Raw genomic sequence first — 11703 nt, 5'->3', positions numbered from 1 at the left:
GTAATAATAATATTTGTAATCTCTGTAATTTCTTATAAGCATCAACACTGTAGCAATTTGGAAATATTTATTTTTACTTATCGGTTTTACTATAAACGGAACCTTTTGATATTTCATTTATTAATCTAATCATTTCTTATAAACTATAGTTATACCGGTAATTATATCGTTTTGTTGTAATTTGTGTTGCATCAATATGCCACGTTCCATTCCACCAATTTTAAAAGTTTACCATTTAAATTCTCGTATTCTAAGCAAGAGAAAGATCATGAAACTACGATTTTTAGAACATTGATAAGTGTCGGAAATATTGAACAGACTCAAACAGAGAGTACCAAATTGAGAGATATTAAAAAAAAACAAACGAACAAAATTGCAATTCAAATGTTCTAATTCACGCACAAATTTATTTAAAAAATTTTGAGCAATATTTATTATGGAAAATGATTTGTTCGGAATTTAATATGAATATTGCTATTACAAGAAGAAGATAATGATTGAAATAATCTTGTCTTAAAATTCTCTTGAGAACTGGAACAGAATAATGAAAGCCATGTTCTTCAATTTTGCTTTCCAGTGGAGTAAATCTTATATATAACGCGATGCATATATTTTGACAGTTTGATTGCCATAAGCCTTCTATTGATGACATCAATGACAGCATACACAGAAAACGGAAAAGCTCGAAATTTAACATCAAACTAGTAATAATATCTTTTTCGCGACATCGCCATTCACGCAATGCATTCTATCAATCCCAATTCCTCCGATAAAATCTCTCTCTCTCTCTCTCTCTCTGACATAAGATTTAAAAAAACAATGTGTTTCTTTATAACTATGACAGGATTATTGGGACTTGCTCTATTAGCATATTCAATACATTCATTTAAAGATCTTAATTCATTTTCGTAACGATAAATATGTACTAAACCTTTTGGAATAATTAAAACGTGAAAATTTATCTTTACAATAACCGTGAAGTGTGACCATAGTCTCCATTAAATTGAACAAAGTTTAAAAAATCACTTTTGATTGGCAGATCAGCAATTTCCACTAACAGCACACCTCGTTTTTATCTCAATATTATTACAGAGGAAATATTGCGTCTTTTGGAGAGAGGTCTTTGGAGGAGAGGAAGTCGAGAACGGTTGTAACACTCAGAGGAAACTAATAGCAGTCATAAAAAATTCATAACATATGTAACGGTGCACTCCGATGCACCTTTCCGAATTCCCGGCAATGTCCTCAGCCGGAAGCTGCCGCCCGGCAGAACACCCGTCGGGCAAGAGCAGGGGCGCGGTGCGCCCACATTTTTTATTCTTAAAACAAAGACCGGGGCCGTTAAATCTTGGAGTGATTAAACGACCGAAAATTGCCGAGCGAAGCCGACGTGGCCCGAACGACCGACCGGCGAAAGCCCGCGCTCGGCGCACACCCGAACCCCTCCGAACGGGCCCGACCGTACTGTTCCGCTTTAACCCGTTCGGAAGGAGCAACACCGCCGCGCGCCGACACGGGTAATTAGCCGGTATAAAAAGATCATATTTCGCCTGATTAGGACATTCTCCTGATCCGCTCTTGGCCGTATGCTCAAGAGAATTCTCCTAAATTATTAGTCGACGGATTAATGGGTGTGGCAATTAATTGCACCCGCGATACTGTTCTCGCCCGCCCGAGATCTACCTGACGACAATCGATAATACGCGAGCCCCGCGCGATGGAATGCAGCAGGGCGTACAGCGCAATACAACGACGTCACGTTAATACGACGATTTTCGGTCGAAACACGAAGATTTCCTGACAATTTGCGACAGCCGTAACGCACAAATTATGCAAACAACGACGAAATAAGCTCACAACGACGATAGATCTCACGAAAACGCGGACAGTTTACAATATACGACAACGCGAAATATGACACGGTGACTGGCGGCAGCGTTTCCCGGGGAAACAGCGGTCCTGCAACAAAAGCTCGGACGAATTGCTCGGCCCCTCTGTTATTCGAGTATTTCCCGAAATCGTGGAAGAACGGAAGCGTTAATGGCGTATGAGCCACGTGCGATAAACGCAAATAATCGATATCACCCGACACGTAAAATCGAGGGCCCGACACGATTCTCCCGAGCGGCAGCGAAATTTGTTGGCCTTACAGAAATAATCGTTCGTCTCACCAGAACTAATCCTCCAAGATCGTTGGAAAAGGCTCGTGTCGCTCGTCTCGGGGTCTACGTCCTTACCAATTGCTCGAACCAATCTGCCGAACAGTGAGAAGTAGGGATGGGGTGTGATGGGATGTTTTTCGATTAATCGGTGATGTCGATTCTTTAATTTAAATAATCGATTATATTTCATCGATTTTTTTGTCGGTCGATTAATCGATTTTCGATTTTTATGAGGCAAAATCGAAATAATTATACCTATCTTTCCTACACCACGAGGTGGTTTCCGGCGCAGCCTACAATAGCCAATTATAGATTATTTTTTTTGCGTCACAATAGTCGATTTACTAGATTTTATATATTATATGGCGATATAATATAGATTAATCTAGTAACGTTTCTTAACTGTTATGTGTTCTGAACGCATCCAGTGACCAGTGATCCAAAAAAGATAATTTCTGAGGTCAATATTACATTTGTCGTGCGATAACCTTTTTAGCGCATTGATTGGCTACAAAATAGAGATTTCAGAAGTTTTCTATACTGTAGCCAATCAATCCGCTTAAAAAGTTTGTTGTACGACAAATGTAATATCGGCCTGATTGGCAGTTATAAGCCGCGCCGGATGCCGCGTCGTTATGAAAGGAAAGGATATATTTCGATTTTGTTACATAAAAATTTAGGACGCACGTAATATTTTAGAATCAGCAAACAAAATTTCTTGTATGAGGAAAAGTACATTTCTTTAATTGTATACATATATACATATTTCGTATTTATTTAAGCAGACATATCTCCGGGTTTTATGTTTATACATAGGGGAATATGAAAAAATTCAATAATAATATAATAACCCTACTTATAATAAAATAACCCTACTTATCAATAATTTTTTTATTTGATTAATCGATTCGTCGATTTTTTTATGTAGAAAATCGATTTTCAAAATCGATTCTTTTTTTAAAAATCGATTTTCAAAATCGATTCTTTTTTTAAAAATCGATGTTATTAAAATCGATTTTATTTTGAACATCGCCCATCCCTAGTGAGAAGCGTGAGGTCCGCGGGAGACACATCGGCGATCCGATTTTCCCCGCCGAATCTAATTGGCTCAGGGCCGTGTCGCACCCTTCGCGGGCCGATCCTTATCACGTAATTCCGCCGTATAGACCCCGGAAATTCTCGGCCGCAGAGAGAGAGATAATCTTGGCAGCAAGCGCCCCTTGTCCCGCCTGACTTCCTCGGGGCTCGGGAAATCCTCCGGTGATCTCCACAGGTTGGCTCCCATTATATTCCCGGCCTCGAGTGCAGGGCCGGTCCGATTCCGGTCGGGATCCTCGCGACGCCGTTCCGTATCGAGGTCTCCCACGGGGATGTTGCCGTGTTGAGTGCGCATCCTCTCTAAGTCTCTTTGAGCCTCCTCTTCCGAGCTGCGATAATTAAATGAAATAAATCGGGGAGACCGACATGTGTTCGCGGCAGCGAACAAATTTGAATTAGGATGAATTAACAAAATTGATTCATCCAGACGTGCTTCTAGTCGGCGGAACCTCCGTCCTCACTATCTCCTCACATCTTGTCCGCGGTCCTCCTCCTGACGACCGGTTGAGACGAAACGATACCAAATCCGTTGAAAAAGCCAACGCGAAACGCAAACGCAAAACGGGCGCGTAGAGGCGCGTACACAAAAGAAAACGCAAGAGAGAGAAATCGCAAAAGAGGACCGCTCCTCCATCATAGCGGAAGGACGCAGGTCCCGAAAATGCTCTCTCGGTCGGGCACTTTGCCCCTGTGATGGACAATGCACGGGCGTCATGTCACAATATATATATACATATATATATATATATATATATATATATATTCTTGCGTATATAAGAAAATATATTTTTCTTCATTAAATTATATAAAATGGTTCACTTAAGCAAATTTTCTTCAGTTAACGCAATATAATCTCACTACAAGTTTTCTTTAATTATAGGTTGGCTCCAAAATAGTTAGTATTAATTAAATCAGATGTGAGAGATAGCAAAAGCGTAATAATATTTGATAACACATTTCTTAGCTTACATTATCACATCTTTAATAAAGCTTATCTGTTTATCGGTGGCGCTTTCTCTACAACATATATATATATATATATATATATATATATATATATATATATATACAGGGTGAGTTTTAATGCTTGTGTCAATCTTTTTACCGACTGCATAATAAATTGATCGGTACATAAATGTCAGTTATTTGGATCGATCGTATCTAAGGTTCGAATATAATATATATATGTGTACTGTTACGTCCCGGTTACCAAATAATAGAAAATTACAATACCGAGATGGTTAACATAATTATTTTATTCAAATGCCTCCCATATTTTTCAGTCACCCTGCATTTACCGGATTTATTGGGGATGAGGGAGATTGTGATCTATTATCAAATTTAAATTGAACTCTAAATGAGAGTAAACAGGATAAAAAGATAAAATAAAATAATATAATATAACTAAATGATTAAGTTAACTAAAAAACGCAATTGATTATGAAGTAATGCCAAAAGAATGAATAAAATTAAAATAATCAAGATTAATACAGAGATTATTAATTCTTTCACTTATTACACTTATTAATAATTGATGATAATTAAGTAATAGTAATTGATCTCAAATAATTGGATAATCAACGAATATAAATCGACGTAATAACTATAAACCAAAATAATAATTATGAACTATAATAATAAAGGACCGTACAGAATAATTATACCAAGTAAAATAATAATGAAAAAACTATGTTAAATAATTCGATAGAAATTAAATTGATGACATTACTTTCAATTATAATATAATTAAAGAAAAGGATTAAAATAATTTTTAACTCACCAAATTTTAACTACTCCTTACTTACTGGGAAAATAATTGATATTCTTCTTTCCTTCTAAATCTGTCGAAAGTAGCGTTCGAAAGTCAAAGATCCAACAGTGTGAATTTTCCAAGGGATGACAGATTTCAAAATTCGGCGGTAGAGAGTTGGTTCTCAATAAAATCTCGTAGAACTTTCCATTAACTCTACGTATATTGTAAAAAATATAAGTGTTGTATAAAATATAAGTGTATAAATAGATACTATCAAGTCAGAGAATGATGCAGTGAACAATCAGCGAAAATCAGAGTTCGTCCTAACTGTAGGCCGGAGAGAAAACTTCTGGTGCTCCAGTACAATGGCCGGTAGGCGCTATTCTTCCTTGGTACGAGTCGGTGGGGGATTATATAAGGCGAATTTCGTCATCTTCTTTGCTCGTTGGAATATGACCGAACTGTCCATTCCCGCGATAAGAATCCCGTGGGCGCATCTGGATTTTTTCATTGCCTGGCTCGGGGCGGTTTCGAGTGGTAGACAGTGGATATAAAATATGCCTAAAAGGGCGAAATAGCACGAGCTTTTGCCATTCGTGGTAAAAGCTCACACATTAAACTGTCCGTTGGAATATCGATCTGTCAGAGCTTGATATGCGGATGTTATGTTTAGCTGATTAACGAGAGCGAGTCGCCGTGTGAAATACATGAATGAACCTTACAATTTTATTATAGATTTACTTCCTTCTTCCAACGTCGGCTATGTACAATTTTGAATTTTTGTTCTTATTACCTAGACCCGATATTACTGAAGTAGAATAATTAATTAACCAAGAAATTTACAGATGATGTCATAATGAGAAATGGACCACCAGTAATGGTCGTTATCTGTGATTATGGTTTACATTCCATGATAGATAAACGCTCGCCGAATCTTGCAGGCGTTTTAAAATCGCTCATTTGTGCAATGCATTATTCGTGAACGAATTTATAATTCTTTTATATCTTTATAAATTTAATACTATAACTCTAATAAATTTAGTTAAAATAGTTATTAAAAGTAACTAAGTAATTAAAATATAAGTAAGATTAATTAAACCATGATTAAAGATAAATGTAATTATAATGCTAATAAAATAATATTTCCTTCAATCTTGCCCTTTTGTGATTAGATGGAATTGTGCAAATTTCAATAGGGTAAAGAAGGAATTTACTTGTATGGTAAAAAGAAGAAAATTATTGGTCGGGACGTCAGTACAATTAAAGCAAATTAATACCTGAAATTATGTAGTATGGATTTATTATTATTATTATTATTATTAAAGTTACATATTTGTTATTATTATTATTACTATTATACATATATTCGGGCCTTCGATACGGTCGATCAAATAATTGACATTTATGTACCGATCAATTTATTATGCAGTCGATAATCTCCCGCATGATAAAAAGATTGACAAGCATTAAAGCTTGTATATATATATATATATATATATATATATATATATATATATGTATGTATATATATATATATATATATATATATATTGTGATGTGACGCTTGGCGGTCCGTCACAAGGATCACGAGATCTGACCGGTAATATTTTTGGGCTCTCGTTCTCTCCTGATTTAGGGAGAGAGAGTGACTATTGGAGGCGAGGGTAGACTCGCCTCCCCTTATGTAGAGTTAATTATAAGAGTAGAATTAAGTGGACGTGAGGGAGGACGTTGACGAGATCTCATCCGGTGACTCGACCCGGCGCAGAACATCAGAGTAGAAGACGCGCGGGACGAGCGGAGGCGCCGATTATAAGGAGAATGCCGAGCTAAGTACCCCTCTCTACTTTTATAAATCGGAAAAACCTATTTGAAACATCGCTGCCGCTCCTGTACATTTCCTTATGCTCAGTAGGTACGAGGAATAATCACGGGGAAGGTCGACCAATAAACAAAAGCGAACATCGGAACTCCGAAACAGAGTCAACTCGACCAGATCAAGCGCTACCGAACATCCATAAAAATAATGGCGGCTGCCGGAAAACTCCTCACACCAAGCTGTGGATAAAGAGCCGAGAGAAATAGAACGAAGCAACAGGGAGGCGACAGGCGCAAATATGGCCCTGAAGGCCGCAAGAGTCATTAAAATCAGCGACGATCCTGAGGGTTGCGGAAGCGCCACAAGTGGCCTACTTACGCATCAATTGCCGACATAGTTCCGATGGGCCTTCTGCTCGTCACTGTTCGGCGGACCAGCGAAGAGCACGACGGCCCAAAGAGATAGATTTTTCGTGTGAATGCCTAGAGAGCCAAGGACCTCAAGGAGTCATCGGTGAGACGAGCGTCGATCTCCTCAGGCCGTTTTATCGTTAGAATATTAGGTAGATATAGCCCGAACAGAGTCCATGCCAAATTGCTGCCGTTGAAAAATTCTTAACGCGAGATTAGTTCGAGTTACGAGAAGTGCGTAATAGAATGCGACGGCCGGCCGACATACTTTGTTCGAGCTACGATAATATTAAGTGCCCTCTCTCCCGGTTAAGCGCCGACAGTCAAATTTATTGTCTTCTCTTATTGCGATTCTTGTTATCTGTAAAATTATTTGTAAAGTAGATGGTAATACAACGAACTCACACACAAAGACGATCGCGATATTTGATAGCCGGTAGATGCGTTGTGGCATCGACTCGCGTATCTCTGCGAAGTGAATTGTTCGATTCGTTATTATAGTTTATTGTTCGCGTTTTTGATATTTTATTACCGTTAATTGTTCACGTTCATGTTCGATCGTTTATCTTGTGTAATTGCTTATTCGCTCAATTCTTCAGTTATTATCGTAATTCTGTATTTGTCTGATCGACTCACGTTACTAATCGATTCTATTAATATCGTGTTTGGCGAATTTAACTACTGTCATTATATTTAAAATTTTTGGCTTACAACAGACGGATGTCATTACTAGAAGCATCATCACGGTATTCATTATTATTAATAATTCAAGCGGAATTTGTAGGAGACCCTGTGACGTCTCGTTTAGCGCAACATTCCAAGACTTTCTTACGCTTTTTTTTTTCTATAGCGCGACACGTGATACCGCGGTGATCGCGCTCGAATGCCGGCCCGTCGCTACCGGAAAAATTCGCTATAATCGATTGTAAAATATCTTGCAATATCTACGTGAATCTGTCTCGTGTTAAACTTTATCTATTTGTTAAATATATTCATTCTTGTTATTCTAATATTTTGTCTTATTTGCAGCCATCTTGTATTCTCGACCCTTCCTTGTTAATTATTAAAACGGACCGCCCCCTCTGCCATTTCCGAGACGGGACTAGCCGAGCGTCCGTCGCGATTAATTGAGTAGCGTTTTTCGTGTTTATTATATCGAGATATCGAATTACTTGTTTTAAAGTGGTGCGGATTACCGCACCTGGCGCCCAAAAATTTCTGGAGACAAATTTGATTAGAAATCGCGCCGAAGGTATGCCGTGGGCCAATAACACCAGCCAGATCTCATTATCAGCCCTATTAATAAAATCTACGGTCCCAATATATATATATATATATATATATATATATATATTGTTGAATATAGTTATTTAATTAATGTTACAGAAAAATATTACATTTAATAGAAAAAAAGTTTGATTATAATAAATCCAGTAAGGAGAAATTCATGCGATTTAAATTTTTATTAAAAAGTTAAAGCAATAGAATCAATGACGCTGAAAATAGTACGTGGAAAAGATTATCAATTATATTGCATAACAATTGGCGAGTGTAAATTTTTTATAGTATAAAACGTACATTATATATTTGAATAGTTCAAAGTTTCCTATGATGTTAATCAATACTTAATCATTTAAAAAGATAAGTAAACAGTTCGACATTCAACTACAAATCTTATACTTCTCTTACTACTTCTTATCCCACATGTTCGTTTGAACTTTATAAATTTTGCTTACTTTATAAAGCAAGACAAATATAATTTCATTTGCAATCGCATAATGCCGCAAAATGAGACTGTGAGACTATGAGTTGCGCGACTATGAGAAACGATTTATTACTCATACATATGTAATGCTCTTGTGTGTTCCGCGGTATACATTATTACATACAGTACTTTCTCGCGATTTTTCGTCGAGCTAAGTTTCTTTTTGATCTATTTCCAAAGAAATAAACGATAAATTACGCTACGAATGAATATTCGAGACATTTGACCGTCTGTTACAATATTTTCCTTCGATAATATGATAATACGAAATGTCTTTCTACGACAATCACTACTATTACATCAATAAAATGTTACTGTCTCTCATCGGTCAATGGCCATTTCAATCTCGACTCGAGGGTAACATAATGTTCGTCATTACGCTGTTTTTCATTTGCAGTCTGACTATCTTAGAGGTGTTCAAGATGCATTTAATATATACGGTAGCGATATAAATTAAAATTGATACTCATTGTTTTTTCGTAACTTTTTATAGTTATGGGGACTAATAGCTGGAATAACAGATTTAAGTGTCATCATAGAGAATGTATCGCCGTTACTGGTGAATAACAGCGTTTTTATAAAGCTAATCAACTCTTTGTATAATAACTATAAAGTTCGTACATTACATTCTACTGCATAAAGTTAATGTAATTGTTATTTATAATTATAAATCGAATGATTTCTTCGAGTTGCAGATGAAAGATCTTCTTGAACACATCGAAGAAACTTGGAAAATGACGCAAACTAAACCAGAAAGAAAAATACTAGAAAGTTATGCGGAACAAACCAAAACGTTGACAATACAATATGCAAGTGAGTAATTAATTTTATAAAAATTTAACAAATATTTATTATATTGTAGTTGAATATTCAATAATGAAAATTTAATATTATTTATCGATATCGCTCTATATAAGTTTAATTATAAATTTGCTTATAAAGATCATTATCTCTTTCAATTTTCTTTTTCAAATCATTATAATACATAACACATCGAATATTTTATGGAATGCAACAGTTTTATCACGTTGCAATCTTTATACATTGGCCTCCTACATATTAAAAAATCTTTTTATTAATATAATATAATTTTTGGAATTTTTCTTTAAAAAATCTGAAGAAAAAGAAGTGATTTGTTTCAGTCACAATTTATGCAATGTGGATATCTTACTCTACAATGCCATTTGTCATCAAAGGAATACATTTGCTTTTACCTTCAAATGAAACATACCCAGTAAAATTTCTATATCGTTTGGAACATGTTCTCGACGTGGACAAGTATTTCAACCTTTTAATGCTTCATGGAATTATTAGTATATTTTATATAGTGTCGATACCGATTGCTGTTGATACCATGTTTATACTTTACGTTCAACATACCTGCGCATTATTTAAAAATATATGGTATGTCCAGTCTGTGAATAAAGTTGCAAAAAATGTTATAATTAAATTTTTTGTGTAAACTAAATTATCTTTTGATTAAATAGCAACATGAAGAATATACGAAGCTCAGATTTTGAGATGCTTAAGCCGGATATAGCCAATGATGAAACCTATCATATTATAATTAAATATGTCAAATCCTATAAATATGCTTTAAGGTTAGCGCCAATTTTTTACTAAGAAATGAAGGCAGCTTTCACAATAGCTTTAAATGCTTGAATAATTCTACATAGAATATTATATATATATGTGCGTATATCTTTGTGTATCTGTGTGTGAGTTAATAGTAAATTAAATTAATTATAAGTTTAATTATATGTTTATAAGTAAACTGATATATTTTCGTCATTGTTTTACAAAAGATTTTCCGATCTTCTATCATCTACCTATACGACATGCAATTTTTTCTTATTAGGAAACGTGATAATATCTTTAAGCTTCAGTGCAGCTGAGGTAAATATTTCATAAATTTGAAAATTTTGAATAATACTTTCTTTCTATTTTGCAATATCTATAATAAAATCACGTATTATTTAAGTTAATAATGGTGGCCAATGAATTAGATGAAATTGTCAGAATTATTGCTTCTAATATGGCACAATTGATACATATATTTTACTTGAATTTAATTTCTCAACGACTGATCGATCACAGCAGCAGACTTCAGGAAGCAATGTATGCATAAGTTGATCAATAATATTAAAAGAAATATTAAAAGGAGAAATGAGAATATTAAAACAAATCTTATATTAATTTTTAAAAAAATTTTATTTAAAAGAAAAAGTTAAAGAAAAAGAAATACGAAAAAGTAGAAATATTTTTCAATAATATATAATATTTTATAATTTTATACTCTGTGTATCTGTGTGCATTATACATATATATTATTATTACACAAATTTGAATGATTTATAAATTAGTATCATCATTTGAACGAATGGAAAATAAATACTAAATTAATGTATCAAATATATTAACAGTTATAACTGCGATTGGTACAAATTATCCCTAAGATCCAGACATCTATTGAGATTCATGTTAATGAGGGCCATTAAACCATGTTACATAAGAGCTGGTAAAATGTACGTAATGTCACTGGAAAACTTTAGCTCGGTACGTACACATTATTACAAACGTTTGATGATCACTATGTTGACGAAAATGCAAAGTCTTTCTTATATTATTTTCAGATATTACAAGTTTCTATGTCTTACTTCACTATGCTTACGTCTATGCAAATTTAATTATTTAAT

At 35.0% G+C, this 11703-nt stretch overlaps 1 protein-coding gene across 2 annotated transcripts; it reads left to right on the top strand.

Moving 5' to 3' along the window:
- The first annotated feature begins 9030 nt into the window (after positions 1–9030).
- On the top strand, positions 9031–11703 carry LOC105248390 (odorant receptor 13a). Of its 2 annotated transcripts, none has more exons than XM_025406708.1 (9): positions 9031–9420; positions 9501–9566; positions 9703–9820; positions 10150–10411; positions 10495–10608; positions 10813–10903; positions 10989–11125; positions 11431–11563; positions 11641–11703. In XM_025406708.1, the coding sequence occupies exons 1-9, from the start codon at positions 9277–9279 to the stop codon at positions 11692–11694; spliced, it is 1119 nt and encodes a 372-aa protein (XP_025262493.1). In that variant the 5' UTR covers positions 9031–9276; the 3' UTR covers positions 11695–11703. The 2 variants fall into 2 exon arrangements, with proteins under 2 accessions (XP_025262493.1, XP_019882173.2); XM_020026614.2 differs by having other exon boundaries at positions 9501–9620.

The sequence above is a fragment of the Camponotus floridanus genome, unplaced genomic scaffold (genome assembly GCF_003227725.1).
Source record: "Camponotus floridanus strain SB8 unplaced genomic scaffold, Cflo_v7.5 scaffold152, whole genome shotgun sequence".
Classification (NCBI taxonomy): domain Eukaryota; kingdom Metazoa; phylum Arthropoda; class Insecta; order Hymenoptera; family Formicidae; genus Camponotus; species Camponotus floridanus.
This window is presented reverse-complemented; position numbering and strand designations above follow the sequence as displayed.